Source organism: Fundulus heteroclitus, chromosome 1 (genome assembly GCF_011125445.2).
Source record: "Fundulus heteroclitus isolate FHET01 chromosome 1, MU-UCD_Fhet_4.1, whole genome shotgun sequence".
NCBI lineage: Eukaryota > Metazoa > Chordata > Actinopteri > Cyprinodontiformes > Fundulidae > Fundulus > Fundulus heteroclitus.
In genome coordinates, this window is record NC_046361.1 from 20,593,504 (window position 1) to 20,616,791 (window position 23,288).

At 38.9% G+C, this 23,288-nt stretch overlaps 2 protein-coding genes across 4 annotated transcripts in view; one reads left to right on the top strand and one right to left on the bottom strand.

Annotated features, from left to right (window-relative positions):
• l1cama (L1 cell adhesion molecule, paralog a) overlaps positions 1-7,346 on the top strand; it is a 63,700-nt gene extending 56,354 nt beyond the window's left edge. The window contains exons 23-28 of one of the 3 annotated variants that reach the window (XM_012866577.3): positions 480-593; positions 684-833; positions 1,233-1,364; positions 2,899-2,971; positions 3,113-3,124; positions 3,384-3,645. In XM_012866577.3, coding sequence (XP_012722031.2) covers positions 480-593; positions 684-833; positions 1,233-1,364; positions 2,899-2,971; positions 3,113-3,124; positions 3,384-3,645 — 743 coding nt within the window. Of the gene's footprint in view, positions 1-479; positions 594-683; positions 834-1,232; positions 1,365-2,898; positions 2,972-3,112; positions 3,125-3,383 lie in introns of all 3 variants that reach the window. The other 2 variants (XM_012866576.3, XM_012866578.3) reach the window with 2 other exon arrangements.
• A 9,245-nt stretch (positions 7,347-16,591) lies between these two features.
• On the bottom strand, positions 16,592-23,285 carry ribc1 (RIB43A domain with coiled-coils 1). Its single transcript, XM_012866461.3, has 8 exons — positions 23,121-23,285; positions 21,405-21,625; positions 21,094-21,311; positions 20,884-20,998; positions 20,482-20,600; positions 17,932-18,168; positions 17,163-17,329; positions 16,592-17,027 (listed from the first exon to the last, which is right to left on the bottom strand). The coding sequence occupies exons 2-8, from the start codon at positions 21,601-21,603 to the stop codon at positions 16,946-16,948; spliced, it is 1,137 nt and encodes a 378-aa protein (XP_012721915.2). The 5' UTR covers positions 21,604-21,625; positions 23,121-23,285; the 3' UTR covers positions 16,592-16,945.
• Between the last annotated feature and the right edge of the window lie 3 nt (positions 23,286-23,288).

Sequence of the window (23,288 nt, forward strand, 5' to 3'; positions counted from 1 at the left end):
ACGTCATAAAATCAGCGTGCTTGTTTGGCCACCAAACTGGCCTGACCACCACAAATCTAAGGGGTTTTGCCAAAAGGAGGATGAGAGACACTGGGCCCGACAATACCAGTTAGCTAAGGGCCACCATTAAAGGAACCTGCACTTCCTCTATTAATGCAAAAGGAATCCCGTCCAACTACCAAGTACATATACTCTACAGAACATTGAAATACCTTTGAGTAGACCAACATTTATGTATCAATAAAAAAATGTATTGCTCCCATCCAACAATGAATAAGATGAACAGAAAGACACACTAGAAATGAACCACTGTGTGAAACCCATCTCTATTAACGCAGTTTCACTTTTGGGATTGAATTACAGAAATAAATGACCTTGTTGTTTATAGTCACATTTATTTAGACACACATACGTGTCTTCTATAGAGGCATTGCGTTACTGAGCCTAATTTCTCTATTTTTGGTCTGAATGCATCGCAGCGCCTCCCTCGGACATAAGCCTGTCTGCAGGGGAGAACTTGCTAAATATCAGCTGGGAGATCCACAAGAGACGCAGGAATGTTGGCTTTTACATCCACTACCGCAGAGAGAATGGTATACCACAAACACGGCAGGCCTCATAGCAGTCGGTCCATTGTGTTGGTATCTTGAAAAGCAACTAAGGTTCCTGTTGTGCTTGTACAGATGGCAGCAACTGGAAAAAGTCTGAGAAGGTGAACTCTTCTCAGTCTTTCTACCAGCTTCGGGGCCTGACTCCTGGCTCTGATTATAGTCTGCACTTCATCTACGGCAACGCCTCATTCTGGGAGACTCGCATCAAGACAGAAGGAACAGGTAGCTCTCTGCCTTCGTTCGTCCTCTTCTCTTTCATCTCCCCTACTCTGTCCTCTGGGCCTCACATGTCTAAATATAAAGCTGGCTCCTAAAGACGGCACCTTGCTGTTCTTTCGTTCTGTCTGTGAAGTGTTTTCAAAGGCTTTTGCGAGGGGAGAGCTTGGTTGGCCATATAAAATGATCTATTACTCGTGTTTGTTTCATGTGTGCCATATTTCCCTGGTGAAATGCCACCTTGTCAGAATCCATAATGCTCTTTCTAATGCACTTCGGATTCTACCCCATTTATCTTGTTTTCTTCCTTGATTCACTTTCTCCTTGAACTTATTTTGTTTTCACAGAGAGGAAAAAACTTACTGTTGTTTTCTTTTCCCCCCTTATCTTGTCTTCTTCACATAGAAATGGCCGTGGTGCAGGCGAGCATTGCAACGCAGGGCTGGTTCATCGGTGTTGTGACTGCCCTAGTGTTGCTGTTGTTGATACTGCTTATCCTCTGCTTCATCAGGAGGAGTAAAGGAGGGAAATACTCAGGCAAGTATGGCCTAAGATGATGCTGAACTGAAAAAGATGCATGGGAATAACGTCTCTTTCCCCCTTCAAAGTCTTTAAAGGATCTTTATTGCTAGAGGAAACAGCTGAAAATAACATAACATGCATATTTTCAGATGAAAAATACAAAGTGTTTTAAAAATGAAATAATGTATTTAAAATAATCACTCATAATCTATCACAAAACGTATCTTCAGGATTAATTTGTTACCTTTTCAAAGACTAATTAATTTTATATCAATGAAAGATTGAAGAGATCCCTAATCATTAAAATCCAGAATCAGTTTTATGAATGACTGACTTGCATTTATCCTCTACTATCAAACAAAGCTAACTAAGCTACAAACTAACAGCTAAAGGTGAGATTGAACTTGTGTTTAAATATGTTTAAAATAGTGTTAACTAAACTTATAGGAATCTAAAAATAATGAAGAATTTGTCGCTTCCGATACTCCTAAAGAAGAAGCTGTACGTTATAAATCTGATTCTAATCCCCAATAACTGGAAAAGGACATGTCTTCTTGCACGATCCAGCTTTCAGGACCAGGCAAACACATCGGGAGAAACTAAAGCCTTACTTTGGTCCAGATCAAACTGTCCAACCACCGATGGAACCAGATGTATTTTGGCCCGGAGCGCTGATGGAGGGGAAACTAACTTCTCCTCCTTTCACTGGAACACCTCCCATACTTTACTCGCTTCACCGCCTGCAGCGCTTGTCGCTACCAACGGCACCCTCCTGGTGCCCAGACGAACAACGGCAGTAAAACAGCTCTCCTTGTTCTCTGCAGGAGCCACAGAACTTCCTACTCATCGCTATATTAGTATGTCAACATTGGACCGGTATCTTTCAGCAGTGGCCAGAGAATGGCACTTTTCTGGTTAATTCGGAAATACGAGACCCAAATCTCATAATTATGACGTTATTTTGGAATTTTAACATCTTTTCTCGTAATTATGTCATATTTTCTTATAATTCCAGGATCAGGATCTTGTAATTATAAGATAAGGTTTCTATTTTTTGTGAATAAATTGCGCTACCTTAAGTAACTAGTTATTTGTTCATAAATCAAGCTTTCCAAATTTACTGTAAGGTTAATATTTGGTCCCTTTTCACTAATACCAACATGTTCACCAAAATTATAATAGGACAACAACTGCAGGTTTCCAAGCAATTTGAAGTTGCTGCTTTTTCATCGACCAAGAGGTAATTTAGTGCCTCCTTGTGTTTAATTACAGTTATGTCAATTGTTTGGACTCTGAATACCAATTTTAAAAGTGGTGGTTAATGCATCATGTGTAACGCAGGGAATGGAAAATCTAAGTTAAAATAGGAGACCTGTTCAGATTATCAGAGTCTGTTCTTGAAGGTGATCCGAATCTTTGTGTTCTTTATACACTCTCTTGATGCTATCTTGCTCGTTTGACAGAATACTGTTATTGACGTCTTGAACAGAGACTTAACATGGTCAAGATTGTGCTGATAATCAAATCCAATGACCTGTCTCATCCTCAGTGAAAGATAAAGAGGACGGTCCGATGGACTCAGAAGCTCGACCGATGAAGGAGGAAACATTTGGAGAGTACAGGTTTGTGATCTGAATTTGCTTTTAGGTCTTTGTGGAATCTCAGAGCACAGTCCTGAACCCTTTGCCTTGTTCACTTTCCTAACCCCTTTTGTTCATTTCTTTGTCCCTTTTTCCCCACTGATGCCTCTGTCTGCTTTGTAGATCTCTGGAAAGGTATGCAGATGTATTTCCCCCCACCTATTTTTCAGCCTCTGTTACTTCCTGACTCGCTGTCTTCATTGTGTACTTGTGGAAGAAACAAAACCTAGTTAATGTAAAGATAAAGTTTAGAACATGAGACTTTATAGAAATTAATAATTCAGGGGTAGGATTTCATGTTTGAAGATTCTTAACAATGCAGATTGAATAACTTTTCACCAATGGCCTTTTTTATGTCTTTATTGGTATCCACCTATGTTCTCTTCTGCTCCAGTGATCTTGAGGAGAAGCGGACAGCGAGCCAGCCGTCCCTGTGTGAAGAGAACAAGATGTGCAGCGAGGATACGCTGAACTTTAACGGCAGCAGTGCTCTCACAACAGAGCTCAACCTGGATGAATCTCTGGCCAGCCAGATCAGTCGTCCAAGTGAAGGTCCAGAGGTTTACCATGGCCTGCCGGATACCTCCCCGCTGAACCCCACTACCATCACCCCGATCAATAATGGCATGCCCAATTCAATCACTAACCTCAATTAACTCCCACCAGAGACCATCAGGCCAAAATGTCAACACGTATGTGCCCATACTGTCCTTTTCCCCATCTGACTTGCCGATGTTTATTTTGAGGTCCACTGCACAATCATATACAGACTATTCATGATGTGCCCCCTGGCTAATTAGACATTTGTGACCAAAGGAGAGTCCAAAGTAGTGGACTGCGTGACAGACAACGTCCCATCCTAATTGTTTGTGTAGTTTCCATCAAATTCAAACAGCTGATGTTTATTTGAACCCCTTCCCTCTTCTTACTTTGAGCAGCACAGAAACATGTAGACAGAATGTTGTACACTTTGAAATATCAGGGGTTGGAGGTATAGTCACTAGAGATGCAGAGCAGGGCATTAAGTAAACATGGAGGATGGAGATGGAGCTTAGTGTAGGGAAACAGGCAGCATACGGTACCTTGTAAAACTATTCACACCCATTGAACCTTTTTTTTGGGATTTTTCTGTAATTATTACTACATGATTGTAGAGTGAAAGGATATTTATATAAAAATCTGAAAAGTGCTTTGTGGATATGCATTGATCCATGTTTGTATAACTAACTTTCACTGTATCTACAGCTACAAGTCATTTGGAGTTTTGTGTATTGTTGCTCATTCATCTTTGTAAAATAGCTTAAACTCAACCTGCAGATGCAGAGCATCTGTAAAAATCCACCACGGTTTCTCATTGTATCTCTCACTTTTATTTGATTGAGAGCTGGAGTTTGACTAGGACATTTTAAAACACGAAGCTACTTTGATCTAAATCATTGCAATGTTGCACTGGTTGTACGTTTAGGATATCGTCCTGCTGGAAGTGGAACATCTCTCCCATACTCTTTTGAAGCCTCCAAATGGTTTTCTTTCAGGATTGCCCTCTATTTAGCTCTATCCATATTCCTATCAACTTTGACCAGCTTCACTGTCCCTGCTGGGGAAATCCCCACAGTATGACGTTGCCTTTGCCAAGTGTCACAATGGTGTGTTCATGGGTGTGTGCAGTGTTGGTTTTTCTCAGCACATGCTGTTTTGCAGGTAGACCAAAAAGTTTCATTATGTTCTCATCTGACCAGAGCAGCTTCTTCGACATGTTTGCTGTGTCCCTGCGTAACTTGTGGCAATCTTCAAACAAAACTTCTGGCTTTCTTTCAACTACAGCTAATGGCTTATTGACACTCTTCAACAGAGGTCAGATGTGTGGAGTGCACGAATAATTGCTGTCATTAATAGATACTTCTACCTGAGCTGTGGACATAGCAGCTCCTCCAGAGTTACCCTTGGTACCCTTGGCTGTTTCTGTTAGTAACTCTATACTTGCATGTCAGTTTAAGATGAGGGTTTGGCCTTGGTAGATTTGCAATATGACAGACACTTTCCAATATCTCACCCGGGGATATTGTTTAATAAGTTGACCCTGCTTTAGACTTCTCCTCAACTTTATCCATAATCTTTACATTCCTTGGTCTTCATTAAGTTATTTTTTTCACTAATGTTTGCAAACAATGATGTTTATTCAGGGATATCAGGTTAATGGAGGCTGAATAAAACAAATTCAGATCAGAAAAAAAACATAATGAAGCTTAAGTTTTGTGATTTTAGCAAAAGGTTCAATGGGTTTGAATATTTTTGCAAGGCACTGCACATTTTAATCCTATTATGTATGTTATTATTTTGTATGAAATCTTATGCCACTGAATGCTTTAGATTGTCGTTGCTGATGATATTTTACATGTTACAAATAACTGTGAAAAAAACAGTTCTTTTCTCTAGCATTTTTCTTTATGATCATATTTACAGAAAGCTCCTGATCTCTCTTCGCATTTTTAATAGACCAGGAGATTTTCATTAAAAAACCAAGGCGTACGGTCAGGCTTCACTCTGAAACCTGCTGTAGGAAAATGTTGAGTAGCACGGGATGTAAATAGCTGCATCTGCATTTATCTATTCAGCCATAATACAGTATTATAGATATGTAAATGCTCCTTATAAGTTCCTGTGCCTGCTGGGTCTGCATAAAGCGCCAGATCGATGTCATTACAGTCTCGCCTTCCCACAACAAGTGTAATGTCATTTTATTTTCAATGGAATTGTAACTTTATTTTGGGTGTCGAGACCTTTGTGTAGCTTTATGTAACTGTCTTTGTCTCTTTCTACTCTGTATTAAAACATTGTTGAGTTTAACTTACCACCTTTTCATACCTGTCCATCTCATACAATACAGTCTGATTGAGAAGCAGTATTTGTAACACGTTGGAGAGTGGAGTAGAGTTTCACTTCTCAGCCTTTATCTGCAATAGCTGGATTTTTGTAGACAGGCTTAATGACAGCCAGGTAATGTACGATAAAGGCGTATTTAGAGAATGTATTCTTTTCAGGACGAGGTAAATATCATATTTCTGTGCATTTGATCTGAGCAGCAAGACTCCAGAAAGATAAGAAATGTTTTAGAAAGGACCAATTTTTCACAGAATGTAAATAGAACCCTTCAAACAACCACTTTGATAGAAAACTATGGAAAAAAGTGCAGTTTTTAAAACACCCAACTTTACTCAAAATCGCTTAAAGTGGACATTTTTCTTCTTCTGTACTGTTGGTTTGAATTCAAACGTTGTGTTTTTGACAAATGATTGCGGTACGACTTGGGTGTAGCAAAAGAATAGTTCATAGCTAAAGAGCAAAAAAAAAAAAAGATAAAACACCCAAAAAAATTCACATTGTTCTGTAGATGTTTGCCAACATATCATTTTTGAAAATCAGAAAACGTGTCGTGTCATTTAGTGAACGTAGATCCATCCCACTGAAAGCTAAGCTAGGATTCATGCACATGGTCATTCACCAATGGGTCGCAGTGCAGTGAATATCTGTGATGCAGTTATGTCAGGCAGGCATGCAGTAAGCCAATCAGTGCCCTCCCTATTCAAATTGAAGCTTTCCACTGGCCAAACATATCGCGACAGCCTCTGACGGAGTATGTCGAATGGCTGAAATGGCTAGAGGTAACAAAGGAGGTGTGTACACACTCTTTGGTTTGGGTCAAACAGACACGCTCAGGACAAATAAAACTATTTTCATATAGTAGCATCAACCTACTAAAAACATGCCAATATCCCAACATAGCAATGTGCTGCTGAACACCTGTGTATGTCAATGTTTGGGGCAAATGTTAACTTTGAATGAGGAATGAGTGTAGACACACACACACACACACACACACACACACACACACACACACACACACACACACACACACACACACAGACGTTCACTCGACTGCCGCTCACTCTTTGCTTTTTATATTTCAAGGGGAATCCAGTGGGATGCTGGTCTTTGTTTTTCCGCTGTTGTCACTGTTTTCCTTTTTCTTTTCATAGCTAAACAGTCTCATCTTGGGAAAAACCAACTGGTTTGTTTAAATGAAGCTTCTCTAAATTTAAAAAGCCCTGAAATTTAAACAACGGCTGTGTGAGATGAGCGTTAGCAGGTGAGATGTGGAAGGGTAGGTGGTGTGTGCCTGTTTGTGTTGTGCTGGTCGGCCCGGTGATGATGCTGATGATGCCTGTGTTTACCTGGGGTGTTTGACAGGAGTTGAGAGGAGAGGCACGGCAAATGGGGCTGAAATACCTGTAACTGCTTAATTTATCTACCACTGTAACTGGATAAATGACTGAAAAATAAAGAACCTTGAACAATCTGTAAAACAAATGGTTCATTTTTTTGTCACAAATAAACTGCAAGCAGTTATGAGTGGGTTTCAAACGGCCTTTAGCATGTCTGTCCATGTGCACGTCCCTCCTGACAGACATCGCTGTTGTCAAGGTAACCTGGGAGATGTTTTCTCCACTGCACACTGACTGGCCGAGCCACTGCCTGAAATGCCAGCGCTTTATGAAATATTGGTATCTTCTGGTATCAGTGCTTAAGTTTATCCTCTGCTGTGTTTTTTTATGCCATTTAATTCACCTGATAGAAATAGATGCAATTTCAATACAATGGGTACATCTCCAAAAAGCTGAATATTGTCATCTTTGTCATTCCCTTCAGAAAGTGAAACTCATACTGTGTTAATCACTGATATATTATTGTATTAATCGCACATAGGGTGAAACATTTTAAGCCTTCATTTCTCGTAAGTTGGACGATGCTTTACAGATAATGAACCCAGAATGCAATATCACAGAAAACTTTAATATTATTGGAAAAAAAGGAAAATTATGGGGAAAGATAGCTTTCTAAATAGATTTGTACATAAAAGGATAGTTGTGTCCATATCAGTCAGAAGTTGTGCATTACAAACATTTGTAAACTCATAATAATTTAAATCACATTCAAAGGATACAACATACGGTTTAAATAGTTACAACTTCAATAACTAATAAATACAAATTTCAAGTTTAAATTTGTGCTTTACTCTTTATGAACACAAACAGCAGCGGCTGCTTGAGAATACAGATTTTTTCTTTGAGAATACGAATTCACAACAGTGGTCTGACGTCACGGTTTCCAAGGCTGGTTAATGGAGCATAGAGTGCAAAGATAGGAGCGTGCGTTCTTCAGACTGACCGTCTCAGAATGCACCGCGGCTGCAGCTTCATTCCAGACAGCGCAGAGTGTCTGATCCATGCTCCATTCTGGAAGGTGGCGGTAATGCACCTATAAGTTGTTTTCCAACCGCCATTAAAAACAAGAGAAGAAGAAGAAGAAGAAGAAGAGTCCTTTACTGTTCTTAATTATGATAAACGATGTGTTTAATGGTATTGGAAAAGAAATAGGATGTTCATTATTTGCAGATGATGGAGCGGTCTGGAAAAGAGGGAAAAATGTAGATCATATGGTAAAGAAAGTACAAAAGGTTATCATTGAAATAGAAAAATGGGCGTTGCAATGGGGATTCAAGTTTTCAGTTGAAAAGACAAAAGTAATGATATTCACAAAAAAAATAAACAAGGAAATAAAATTAAAATTATATAATCAAGAATTAGAACAAGTAAAGTGTATAAAATTTTTAGGAATATGGTTTGATGAAAAACTAAACTGGAATATACATATTCAAAAAGTGGTTGATAAGTGTAAGAAAATCTTAAATATTTTAAGATGCTTGGCTGGCAGTGACTGGGGAGCAGATAGAAAATCAATGAAGCAGATTTATAATGGAATGATAAGATCTAACATAGACTTTGGGTGCATAGTTTATGGTTCAGCAGCTAAAACACATCTGAATAAATTAGACATAATTCAACATCAGGCAATAAGAATATGTACTGGAGCATTTAAAACCACACCAACAGCTGCAATAGAAGTAGAAATGGGAGAAATGCCATTAGATTTAAGAAGAACAAAACTAGAAATAAATTACTGGTTAAATTTACAAAGCAATAAAATTGATCATCCAACTCGGGAAATTTTAGGTCCATGTTGGGAAAAAGAAAAGAAAGAAATGAGGAGTTTTGGATGGAATATTGGAAATAAAATAAAAGAATTCAAGATTGATATTTTAGAAATAAGTCAAACACCAATGTCAATAATACCGCCATGGATTTTACCAGAAGCAAATGTAGACATGTCAATAATAGAAAAGAAACAAGATAAATCATACACGGTAGATAAATATTCAGTACAGATACATATAAACAAATATTACAAATATATTCAAATTTATACAGATGCGTCAAAGATAAATGGAAAGATAGGAGTAGCTGTTGTGGTGCCAGAATTCGAAGTAAAAATAGGAAAACGGAGCACAGATGGGTTATCAGTATACACAGGAGAAATGTTGGCAATATTGTTAGCCTTGCAATGGGTGGAAGAAATAAAACCATTAAAAACAGTGATATGTTCAGATTCAAGTTCAGCATTATTAAGTATTAAAAATGTTCAATCAGATAGTAGGATGGATATATTATTAGAAATATTTTATACATTGTATAGAATACAGAATATGGGGCTGGTAGTTGTATTTGTATGGATTCCAGCTCATATAGGGGTAGAAGGAAATGAGAGGGCAGATAATATGGCAAAAAGGGCAATTCATAATAATATTAGTTTTAAAGTTAAAACAAGTAAATATGAGGGAAAGAGTATGGTTAAAGAAAAACTGATGGAAAAATGGCAAAAAAGGTGGGATGAAGAAAAAACAGGAAGATGGTTTTATAAAATACAGAAGATAGTAGGAGAGAAAAGAAATGAAAGAAGAAATAGAAAGGAAGGAAGGGTGATAACAAGATTAAGATTAGGGCATACAGGTCTTAATTATACACTTTTTAAAATACAAAAGCATAATAATGGAAAATGTGAGTATTGTGACAGATATGAAACGATAGAACATGTTATGTTAGAATGCCATAAGTATGAAAGAGAAAGAAGGTGTATGAAAAGAGAGTTTGAATGTATTAAGGAAAAGATTAATTTGATAGATATTTTGAGGAAGAATTCGGGGAGTAAACATATACAAATAATTATTAAATATTTAAAGAAAACTAAATTATTTCAAAGAATATGATTAAAATAGGTGTGTGTGTGAATGGGTGCATGATCTAGGGGGGTGGATTATAAAGACATATATAAAAATGGATGAGAGTATGTAGGTATATATAAATAGGAAATTCATTTAGTTAAATTATATATTAAAGGTAGGAGTAGGAAGAGATAAATAATTATATAAGTTGATAGTCCATTTCGAACCACACTCCATACCAGTAGGTGGCGGTAATGCTACTTAAAGTTTGTTGCCAACCGCCAATAAAATCAACAAGAAGAAGAAGAAGAAGAAGAAGAAGACAGCGCAGAGATCACAGTGGTAAGTTGAACACTCCATTTTCTGCTGCTGTTGTTCTTCAAAAGTACGTTTTCAGATTGTTTGAGGCGAGAACAATATACTTTTAAGCTTCCCAATTTACAGAGTTGGTGCGTAATTTAAAAAAAGAGTCTGATTTATTTGTTTTGTGTTTATCAGACTGACGTGTGTTGCTTTATTAACTCAATAATTGCTGGAATAAATTGTAAATGTCTCCCAAGGATGACAGCATCATATAAAATAGGGCTGGACGATAATTTAATAACAATATATATCAGTCGAAAGACGTGTGGCACAATAAGGGAAAAAAGGATCGATAAAAGTTGGTTATACAGACAGTTTTCCTTTCTTCCTTTTAACCTAGTTGATGCTACAGTCACTGCTTCCTCTCGACCAATCGTAATCGCGGACCCAGGCACGCCGTCACAAAGCGCCGCCCTCTCAAACCACAACACAGAGCACGGCAATATGTCGCAGCAAGGAGCAGCGGGGGAAACGGTCCCAAAACGGGGTTTTACTAGTTCGCCAGTCTGAAAGAAATAAACCAGTGATTTGTAAAACTTGCAAGGAACCGGTAAAAACAAAGTCTGGTAACGCAACCAACTTGTTTCATCACGTAAGCCGCTCAGTCGCTCACTACCGCAGCAGCGCGAGCCGTTTTAGCCCCGCGCGGCTCCGCGTCATCTTCTTAGGAATCTTCTGGAAGTTCTTCCAAAACAAAGCAGGTACAGCAACTAAACTGGGCTTCCTTCTTTGTGATAAAATGACAAAGCGTCCAGGCGGCATAAGGACATCACGCATGCAGTAACATGCTTCATAGTGATGGACATGAAAAACCTGGCTTCAAACTCGCCACTCTTGATCCGCTATATAAAGTTCTGGTACGCAAGTTTTTCTCTAACAGCGCTGGTCACTTTAGTTTATTCTTTGTCAGTATTTAATAACATCACCCAGGTCTCTTAAGTTGAGTTATTTTTCTTTTAAAAAAATCAGTTATGGTTAAAAATGTTGGGTAAATAAGAATTTATTTGGGATTGAGTGTTTGTGTGTGATATATTAAAATTAAGTCATTTAGCAATATTATAAGAGCCAGGTTTTAAATCTTTTTGATAATTATCTATCCATCAATATGCATTTTTTTATCAATATGCTTTTTTCTATATTGTCCAGCCCTAATATAAAATCTATAAATAAATAAATTCTTTAAATGTTTTTCCTAAGTGAGTTTCCTCTGAGTGAGGACACGAAAAATTGAGAAGAGAAAGTGGGAAAGAAAACAATAGTAACAATATATGAAAAAAAAACAGATTTATTTTATACAAATGTTTCAACTTTGGAACAGAATGAAGGTGTAACATATTCAACAAATTAACAGTTACTAACGTGGTTTAAAACAAATAAATAACTTCTATTAACATCTTATACAAATAGACAACACCTACAAACATACAATTAAAAATAGTTGGAATGGAAATTAATTCACTGATTATTTTATGTATTGTTACAGGTGGTGAAAAAAATTAAATGAAGCAGCATGTGGACATGACTAGAACCGATCTACATTAGGTCAGGTGTAGTCATGTTCACTTAAACATGCAGCCAGCTGGAGCAGCTCCCTGTCTTCAGCCGCCTGATGGCCATCCTCCTCTGGGTCGACCTCCTCATCTAGCTGATCACCTGCTGCTATACTAATACTGTGGAGGATGCAGCAGGCGCCGATTACTTTTTGGGCAAACGTCGGGCGGAACTCCAGCACCCTTAAGAAGATGGAACGCCACTGTGTCTTCAGACCACCAAAGACACGCTCAGTGATGTTTATCAGCCTTGGCGTGGTGTCTGTTGTAGCGTGCCTCCACTAGACCTGTACCAAATAAAAAATTAACTTGTAATTTAGGTAATATGCTGATATGTCTTAATCTTCTATCCAATTAATATAATCTATGTATCAATTGTGTGTCATTGTTGGCTCTATTTAAGGACAAGAAGGTAAGAGATCTTACTGGCAAGCTGTTTCCCTATAGGATGCACCACAGGCCAGCCAGTAGAGGATCAGCAGCACCTCTATCTCCTGTGGCCATCCATGGACCTTCTGGATGGGCAGCAGCTGAAGGAGGAGGACGATGGTGGCCCTGTTTAGCCTGAAGGCTGGTTTCAGGTCCCCTTCATTAAAAAATATTTGGAGGATTGGCACAGAAGTGTTTATCCTCACATATTTTGTTTCTGTTTCTTCCTGTAAATAAAAATGCCAAATGTTACCATAATTGTTTTTTTCAATTCGCACCTTTTCACACCATAAAACTATATGTGGTTAACATGCAGATTATTATAGTTCTCAAGAAAGAAAGGGTCAAATGTATAGTAGTAAATGTAACAAATGGCTTCCCTTCTCTGGTATTTCTACCATTTGACTGAAAGAATTAACTGAACTAACTGCACATGATTTATAGATTAATCGCTGTAAAGGTGGACAGACAGAAATAACTTTTCCTTAATGAACAATGCTGTGAAGGTTAGACAAAGTAGCTTAACTCTACTTCCTTTACTGTTACTAATATATAAAAATTATGTTTTCATTTTAACTATTTACAGATAAATAGTCACAATTTCAACGTGATCACATGTTTAATACCATCCTCAATGTTGTTTTTTTAAAGATAAAAGTAGGAAATAGGCTGTCAATCATAAAAAACCTACCAGTTGGCACAGACGCTCAACGTCGGACTTTTTATTAAAATTACGCACTAACTCTGTAAACAGGCCACATAGGGAAGCTTAAAAGTATAATGTTCTCGCTTCAAACTACCTGAAAACATACTTTTGAAGAACAGCAGCAGCAGAAAAGGGAGTGTTTAACTTACCACTGTGAGCACTGCGCTGTCTGGAATGAAGCTGCAGCCGCGGTGCATTCAGAGACGGTCAGTCTGAAGAACGCATGCGCGGCTCCTATCTTTGCACTCTGCTCCATTAACCTAGCCTCGTGAGACCATCCTGATCTCGCGAGCTTTCAAGGTTTCACTCGCAGATCAGTCTGGATACTCTCCGTTAAAGAAAATTTGGAGCCGTTCACCAAACGAACGTCCAATCAGCGTTGGCTTTGAGGCGGGTTGAGGTGTGACGCAACGGGAAGCGTGACAGTTCAGTCTAAAGAACATGGCGGCTTCAGCCGATAAAACTAGCGTTAGCGTGGCTATCCAGCAAGTTTTATCGGAATTACAGAAGATTTCTTTGCTGAGCTAACGAGCCTTTACCTGCAGCAGCAAGAGTAGCTTGGCTTGTGGTTGTGTTTTCGTCGTCGCTCATAACAGAGTGACGACGAATCTGATTGGTTCATTTGGCCCGTCTATCACCAACATAGGCCAATCAGCTAACCAGTATTTTCGCCCCTTCCCAAAATTACTTCAACGGAAGGTTTCCAGATGGATATGCGGAGCAAATCTATCTGGCGGAGTCAGGTTACCATTAACCAGCCTTGGCAACCGTGACATCAGACCACTGTTGTGAATTCGTATTCTCAAAGAAAAAATTCGTATTCTCAAGCAGCCGCTGCTGTTTGTGTTCATAAAGAGTAAAGCACAAATTTAAACTTGAAATTTGTATTTATTAGTTATTGAAGTTGTAACTATTTAAACCGTATGTTGTATCTTTTGAATGTGATTTAAATTATTATGAGTTTACAAATGTTTGTTATGCACAACTTCTGACTGATATGGACACAACTATCCTTTTATGTACAAATCTATTTAGAAAGCTATCTTACCCCATAGAAAATATTCAAACTCCTGGTGTCACACCCTAATCAGCTATTCAACCCAAAACACGTGCAAAAGTTTCATGAGCCTGTAAATGGTCTCTCGCTCTGGGTCAGTAGACGACACAATGATGGGGAAGACTGCTGACTTGATAGATGTCCAGAAGACAGTCATCACCTCCCTTCACAAGGAGGAGAAGCCACAATAGGTCATTGGTGAAGAAGCTGGCTGCTTACATATGGCTGTATCCAGTCATAGTCATAGAAAGTAGAGTGGAAGGTGGCAGGAAACAGTTTACAAGCAACAGGGAGAATCGCAGCCATGAAAGGATTGTAAAGCAAAATCCATTAAAAACTTTTTGGATAGAGTCACAAGGAGTGGGACAGAAGATAGAGTCAGCACATCGAGAACCACTACGCACAAACAAATCTTACACATTGGCTACAAACATCTTACCTGGGGTAATGTGAAAAGGAACAGGACCGTTGCTCAGTGGTTCAAAGACCTTATCTTGAATTAAAGTACGGTTTCCATTTCAATTGGAAATCAACGTCCCAGAGTTTAGAGTCGGATTTTATTTTCCAGCAGGACTTGGTATCTGCCCACACTGCCTGAACCCCATTGAAAATCTATGGAGGATTGTCGAGAGGAAGATGAGAGACACCAGATGATCTGCAGGCTAAAATTAAAGCAACCCAGGCTTCTATTCCATCTCAGCAGAACCACAGGCTCATCACCTTCATGCAACACTGCATTGATGCTGTCATTCATGCAAAAGGAGGCCAGGCAAAGTATCGAGTGCATGGAAATGAACATACTTTTCAGAAGTCTGACTTTTCTGTTTAAAACATCATTTCAAAAATGTATTATGTGTAGGCAGTGTTTCTCCAACATATATTTTAAATAACGTAGTAAAAATGCACAATCCTAAAAATAATCAGTTGCTCAATTTCTTTTTTTTAGCCTGTATAAGATAGTTTCTTAGATAAAAAATAAACCAAGTAAAAACAGAATCTTTTCTTTTTTGAAAAGTTTCATTTAAGATGAACAAAGCTATCCAAACGAACCTCGCCCAATAAATGGCTTTGCCACCAATTGGGAACAACAGTTTCCATCAAGCATTTGCTATTACTTACAATGAGCATTTTACATTGCTGCAGAGGAGTTTGGGCCCTCTTCTATTTTAACCCAGACACACTGGGGGGTATTCCGACCTCATTGGCCTTTTTAAGGTCATCCCACAAAATCTCGCTTGAATTTAAGTCTGGAGTTTGATTGTATTTGTTTTTAGTCATCCCGAGATATCCCTGCATAACACCAGAGCTCTTAAGCTTGAGGTCACAAACAGATGGCAGGGCATTGTCCTTCAGGAATTTCAAATAGAAAGTAGAATTGAGGATGAAATCACTGGTTGAAGGTCCTCCAGATATAAAGCTGACAACCAGCCCGATCCATGACATTACCACCAACATGTTTCACTATAGGTGTAATGTTCTTTTTCTTAATTGTTGTTAGACTAATAGCCGATGTAACAGAATACCTTCCACAAAGATTCAACTTTTGTCTCATAAACTGACAGAATTTTATTTTTTATTAAAATTGTGAAATGAGGCTTTGCTCTCTTTTGAGCAGTAGAGTTTTTTTCCCCTCGAAACTCTCCCATGGAAGCTATTTTAGGCCAGTCTCTTTAAGTTGAATCATGAACACCAATTTTAACTGAGGGAAGTGAGTGCTTTAGATATTGTTCTGAGTTTTTTGTGTCCTTGTGGATTAGTCATCATGCACTCTTTGGGTGATTTTGGTAGGTCAGCTGCTCCTGGTAAGGTTCACCACTGTTGCCTGTTTTCTTCAGTTGTGGATAATGGTCGTCACCGGAGTCCTGAAGCCTTAGAGATGGCTTTGTAACCCTTTTCCAAACTGATAGATGTTGGGAACTTTGTGTTTTATCTGTTCTTGATTTTCCTTAGACCGGGGAATGATGTGTTGCTTTCTGAGATAGTTTAACCAACTTAATGTTGTCAGACTGGTACCAACTCAACTCAACCTTTTTAGAAATTGTAATTAATAATAGTTCCTGAATCATTTCACAAATGGGGAGTGAAGGTGAGGTTAGCCTTTAAATCTTTTCCCCTAAATACCGATTCATACAATTTTTTAAACAGATTTGTAGATACACAGGTTGGCTTAAATCACAAGTTCACCCCTTTATTCAATCAATTTATTTTACCAAAACTGCAAGCTTTTAAAAAAAGAAAAAAGAATGCATGCTCTCTGAACTCTTTTGAGGCGTTGAAGCGATTCTGGGTCTGCGTTTGTGATTTGTTGGGAGGACAAAACAAAGTAACAAAACAAAGGAAAACTGTTCTTCTATTAAACTTATTATTGACCCTATTGATTGAAAGTATCGTCTGGCCCTAGCCTGAATTATACCCCGAAGCATTTAGTTCAGTACAAAACACTTTAGTGTTTTTTTTTCTTTCAGGTTTCAAAGGTCGAGTTTAGTTTTTCCCTCGTAAACACTCTGTCCACTTTATCCATTCTTTTTCATAATGACGCAATTTTGTAGGGCACCATACCCAAAAAATTCCATGAATAAAAAAAAAAACATTCAGCCGTCTTTGCAATATAAGCTTCTTGAAAATATAGCACCCCTGTTGTCGGACATTTGGTTATTTCTAAATCCTCCATATTGATGACATACAGTACAATCCTTTATTGATGTAAGTAAACTATTGACAGGGGACAAGCAGCTCAGCGGGAACCGGTGTTAAACTGGTGAAAGTAGTCCTTGGTGGGTTTGTTGGTATAGAGTTCCTTATTCAGATAGTTGTGACTGGAAGAGAAACAGAGATTTATACATAATGAGTAAAAATGTCCAGAATATTTTTATTTATATTGGAAATGTCACAATCAATTTACAAACACATTACCTGTTAAAAGTGTGTGTGTCTGTGTGTGCAGTGCTCACTGTGCCTGCTGCTCTCTGGCCAGCTGCTTGTTGTACTGGTCTGTCTGTATTCTCTGCTCTCTCCTCAGTTCTGCCGTTCTATTTTCCATCTCCTCTGCTTTTTTGGACAGCTTCAGGAGCTGCAAGTCCCAGGCTGCATTCCTAATCTTTTCAGCCTCAAGTTGTCTCTGAAAACAAAACAGAAAGGCTTGAACTGCCATGGCTTGTCTATTATACATTTGAACTGTTACTCCAAAGCAGTGGCTTTAAGCCTGATAAATATAAAATATTAAGTTGAATTTGCATGTTCTCGCCCCTGGATGTGTGGGTTCTCTCCAAGTACTCCAGCTTCCCCCTACAGTCCAGAGACAAGCATGTTTGGTTAATTGGCTGCTCTAAATTGCCCTCAAGTCTGAGTGTGTGTGCGTGCGTGCATGGTTGTCTTTCCTGTGTGTATCTGTCACCCTGTGATTTCATCTGTAAACTGATAATCTTATTCCCTGTGGCTTTTATTCCTTCAAGAGAAATGACGAGTAGACCTCAGGATAATATGCAGCGGTTTGTTAGGTTTTATCTCTGTATGTGCATATGTTTAAATGAGCTCAATTTTTATCAAGCACAGACACAGAAGTGGATGCAAATTCAAACACTGCCTTTTGTTTTAACAGACAAGACTTGGTTTATTTAGAGGAAGGATATTCAATTTCAACCTCAGTGTTCAGTTCTGAAGAAAAGACTGAACTGTTTTTAACCTCCTGACATGCTGTGTGCACCGAGTCTCTAACACTACCTGTCTCTCAAGGCGCTGTTGCTCTCTCTCCCTGTGGAAGGTGCCGAGCTGCTCGGGGCTCATCCCCTTCCACCTGTCTGGCAAAACCTGCGGGGGCCTGCCTCCTCCCACGTGTCTCTCTGCTGACTCTGCGCACTCCGTCAACATGTCAGAGGTCCCAGTGTGCCACATTTCTGCCAGATTCTCACTCTCCTCTCTCCTCCGCTGCTCCTGAAGGGCTTCAGCTCGCTCTGCAGCCTGTGGGGAGCAACATATGTTCAGGCCTCAGCACTGACCCAGTGGAATCTCATTTATCATGCCCTCCCCATCCCCCAGTACCCCTCATAAAAAACAAACAGGGGGTTTCTAACCATTTAAAACATATTTAATAGTTACATGCAACTGCTTGTTCTTTACCACATTTACTATTTTACCTAAGTATTTGCTCTCTTGCATTCATGCACATATGAACTCGATGGCCGCAACTTTCTGCAGCAACAACAGCACCACCTTCAGCTCTCTTTTGAAAAGAGCCAGAAGTATGAGGCTGAGCCCAACAACATAATTCCCCCTGCACCAAACTTTACATTTGACATAATTAAAGCAGGCACGTACTGCTCTCCTGGCAACTGTCAAAGACAGACTCATCTATCGTGTTGCCATACAAAGAAACGTGATTTGTCACTCCAGACAACAACCTCTCCGCTGCTCCAGAGCGCTTTACACCACTGCATCCAACCCTTTGCATTGCTCCTGGTGATGTATGGCTTGGATGCAGCTTCTCAGCAATAGAAACCCATTCCATGAAGCTCTCTACACGCTGTTCTGTGGGGGATTATTTAACTTATTAAAACTTAAAAAAGGAAGACTCGAGAGACGGTTCCAGTATCTCTGCGTGCCCCAGGAGGACTCTTGTTTATTTGATGATCATTTCCACAGAAAACATCTACAGAAGTCCTAAAGTCCAGATCTGACACTTCTCCTTTTAAAGCTGCATGTGTGTGTGTGTGTGTGTGTGTGTGTGTGTGTGTGTGTGTGTGTGTGTGTGTGTGTGGGACATCAGGCGTATGTGTGTGTAAACCATTGGTGTGTATGTGGAGAACATTTCTGGAACATTCGTGTGCGCGTGTTAGATTTTGGCCGAGGTGCTCCTCATTTCTGGGATCTCTTATCTTAACTATCTTAACTCTTAATAACAGACCGATTAATTTCAATGTTCGAGAGATGTTTGGAAAAAACAAGAACTGTGTAATGGTCGTGTCCTGGCCATATCCCCAGATCACCTCTCTGCTAAGGAAACCACAGAACAGCCCAGAAACAATACTTTCTCTCACAGTTCTTGAGCTAATCTGAAGGCCACATGATTGCAGGTCTGTAGCTATTGATTCTACAGAAAGTTAGCAGCTATTGCACACTGTTTGCCTCAGGGTCTTCTGGTCCCATTCTGAGTGTTTACATGGCTTACCACTTCATAGCTATGTTGCTTTTGTTTTCATTTGCTTTCACTTTCTAATACCGCTACTAAAAGTTAACTATCAAACATTTGGTAATGAGGTAATTTCCCAACTGGACATATAGCACAGGTGGACTCCTATTACGGTATCATGCTTGGATTGTACAACTATTCTGCATGGCTGAATGCTAGATTTTATACTTCTGTGTGCACCAAATTGCTCAGAACCCCCGAATCAAATGATTTAGAGAGGTAAGCAAGGACCTTTCGCAAAATAGTATATTTTCCGTCCACTCAGCTTTTCATTATTATGTTTAGACACAGCATTCTGTGAACAGCAATCTTGTTTAGTAATGTGTTTTTGTGGCTTACACTCCTTGTGTAGGGTGCCAATGACGGTCTGCTGGACAACTGTCTTTCAGGTGATTGTACGGGCCAATACCTGGCTATAGCATAACATTTTCTCATTAAAAATCCTTTTTTTTTATTGGTTTTATGTCATGTAAAATTTTTCTGTCTGACTGAAATGTGGGTGTTCATTATATGTGAGCAAAAATCCCCAGAATTAAGAGAAATATCTCACGCTGTCTGAACCTATATAATGTTTCACATTCTGAATTAAATCTTTGAATTAATTAGCTTTTGGTAATATTCTAATTTCTTGAGATGCACCTGTATGGGGCAATTTTCCTCAGCTCCAATTAGAAAGTTCAAATTGCTTGTGCATCATCTACACGAGTGGTTATTAGAAAAACGACATAATTGTTGTGAAAAACGCCATGACCTGAAGGCTTTACAAGGATTCCACTCGATGGGGAATTGAGACGAGAGTGCTCAGGCGAACGAGGGAAGAGCTAAGAGGGGGCTTTCATATAATAACCAATTCCATGCATACATCATATCAGTTTATCCGTGCGTGTTGGTTGGTGCCAAACAATGTGACTGCCTCCCTCCTTTGTCAAGTGTGTGTATGCATCACTTAACATTTTTCGTTTGTAATTCTAATTTGAAAGCCCCAGCTGAGAACACTCTGTCACAGCTTAAAATCCCCACTGGGTTCGGCTTGAAAACGTTCACACTGTAGGGTGGAGAGCGAGCGTTCATGTGTGCACGCGTACCAGGGCTTGATTGTAGCTGCTGAGCGTGGCACGGGCAGCTTTCTTACGCTCCTCTTCCAGTGCAGCCTGCTGGATCCCCCTTAGGTCTTGATGCACCAGCTCCATGTTCTCCAGCATCTCTGTGGAAAGTTAAAATGTGTGTTTTTACAACTGCGTTAGCTTTATCCACTAAACAAAGGTCCCCAGCCAGGCACTTACATGTAGAATACAGCACTTGGGGATGAGCATTCATTAAAGTCACCTGGCTGAGAAGACTGTGTGTGGGCGAATGTGATTTTTTTTTTCTTGTGTGCGGGGAAACCATGAGGCACACATTACGCTCTGGTTTTAATTCTGCTCATCTTTAATCACTGTGTGGATGCGATCGTATGTGTGTGTGTGCTTGTGTTTGACTCTTTTCACCTTTGTGCTTCGCTCTCATGTCCCTTCTTTTATTGTCTTCCATCTGTGCTTGCAAATCTTTTTCTGTCCTTTTTATTTGCTCTCTCCTCATCTGTTCCTCTCCGACTCCTTCTCCCTGTAAATTAAACGAGACCAAAGGACCTCATGTGAGTTTTTGCAGTTTTGCTGGATATACCGTTGTTCTTCCAAGCACACCTACGCTACTCTTACTTTAAATATTTGCATGCTGGCAGGCCCAAGCTCAGCTTCTGGAATCGCGATCTTGAACGCCCCCTTCAGGTCACACTTCAGGTCAGCATCACGAGAGTCCTCCACTCGCTGCTGTGACGTCCAGTGCTGGGTCAGGTCCTTGTGCAAAGCTTTTCGCTTCTCGTTTTCATTATATTCTTCCTGAAGAAGTATTTCATCGTGGTATCTTCTCAGGGTATCTAAAATAAGTTAAGAATATACTTGTGATCTTGTGATCAAATGTAATTTTTATCATTGCAATGTTTGTTTAAAAGGGAATGTTCATAAATTACCAAAAGCCTGGTCTTGTTGTTTCTCCCTGTTTTGTCTACATTTCTTTTCCTGGACTTGCTGGTTTAGAGCGTCCAGGTCAAGGCCCATCACACGCAGGCGAGTGTTGTAGATCCTGGCCTTGCGTTCTCTTTCCGCAGTCCTTCGGGCCTCCAAGGCCTTCTGTTTTTGCTGATCCAAAGGCAAGTCCACCTTATACATATTTATAGTTTCTTGTCAGGTTCTGAGGGGACAAAAACACAATCCTTTTTTTTTATTTAAAGAACACCATTGTGCTGATATGATGGAGTTCATCTTTAGACATATTTGTTCCTGTCACCAAATAACATCACAATGCAAATTTGGGAGGGTGGGGGGATATTTTACAAAGGTTTGATTCAGTTATCCAGAAAATTAAAAAATAATGTTGGACTGAAGCACACTATGTTGGAGCATCCTTGCTTAACAGAAATGACAAGGCATGCACAGAAGGAAAAGTTGATCAGGAATTCAGCCCTCAGTGATAGGCATTATGATGCCAGCTAAGAAATAGAAATTTTAGAGATTTCTTTTGGGTTTAAATAGACTAAATAAGCATAAGCTAGATAAGTTTTATTCATAGTTTTGGGTTCATAGCCTGTAGTAAACTTTGTACCATAAGGTTGCAAAAGTAAACAATTTTTTAGCATAGTTTATTTTATAAACAAGTAAAACATTCAATAGCTTCAACATATTGCAAGACATATTTTAGATAAAAAGGTACTCTTTAAATGGGCTTGTCTGAATGTTGCCTCTATCCCAAATGATGCGGTTGTTGAGGAACATACCATTAAAATAATGTCTGCCTCTATCTATATTCACTCTCACTGCCCTCATGCTCATCCCGATTCTTGCACTTATCTTCATCAATCTTCCCCTTTACTTATGTGTAACATTTAATTGATTTTTGTCTTTTAATACAGTTTTAATTTTTGTGTGTGTTTGTGAAGCAGGTTGTGATTTTTATCAATAAAAGGCGCTACAATGATCAAATAAATGTACTGACATATTGTTTCCTTGCTAGTATTCTTTCATCAGAACTACTCTCTACTATAATTATGATTTTGCACATAAATATAACATTGAAATAAAAAGTAAATTAATTATGTCATAAAATTTTGCTTTAAATCATTGTGTGCACACAGTGATATGTTTAGTTTAGTTATCGTATCATATGAATCTTATACAGGGCCCATGCAAACATATTTGCATACCTAGTATGAGTATGAGTATCAATCTTTTAAGAACTATGGATATCAATGTGAATTAATCCCTGACTTCAGTCATTATGGAAAAGGAAATCAAAGGTAAATGACCAATGTAATAAGTCATTCAAATGGCTATTTGAATGACTTATTACAAGATGAAGACTTAAATTAGTTGTTTTAATTGCACAACAATATATTAGCTACGCTTAGTTTCAGTGAGCCCTGGGTGAATAGTGAAAATACAGTTTTGGGCTAATATGAGCAAGCTAACTGCTCAAGAACAAGAAGCAATGTAACTTACACGGCACGTCTTTTGTAAAAAAATTTTTTTTTTTTTTTAAATTGCAGATTAAGAAACGATAACAAGACAATTCCGGTTTAATTCCTTCCCCAAGTTATTTGGCTTCTCTATTAACCCTTATTTGCAGAACGCTTTAAAATGTAATACATTTTTCCACAGAACAATTAATAAAGGCCTAATCAGAGTCTTACCTGTGTATAAAAAGTACTTCACCTCTCATCAGTGAAACGTTTCCTTTCCTATGTTATGTTTGTGCCCTAGTAACCATGGTAACACATTGATTTTTGCTACCAAAGCTGCACACTCCAAAAATCTTTCGTACAATTTTATAAAAAGAGAATTGCTGTCTAAAATTAAAA

What these genes read in the sequence shown, in the direction of transcription:
- ribc1 (XM_012866461.3), bottom strand. Translation starts at nt 21,603, where the DNA reads ATGTATAAGGTGGACTTGCCTTTGGATCAGCAAAAACAGAAGGCCTTG. An exon ending in CCAGCATGCAAATATTTAAA is followed by an intron (nt 20,999 to 21,093) that starts GTAAGAGTAGCG and finishes TTTAATTTACAG; the next exon opens with GGAGAAGGAGTCGGAGAGGA. An exon ending in AACAGCGCCTTGAGAGACAG is followed by an intron (nt 17,330 to 17,931) that starts GTAGTGTTAGAG and finishes TTTTGTTTTCAG; the next exon opens with AGACAACTTGAGGCTGAAAA.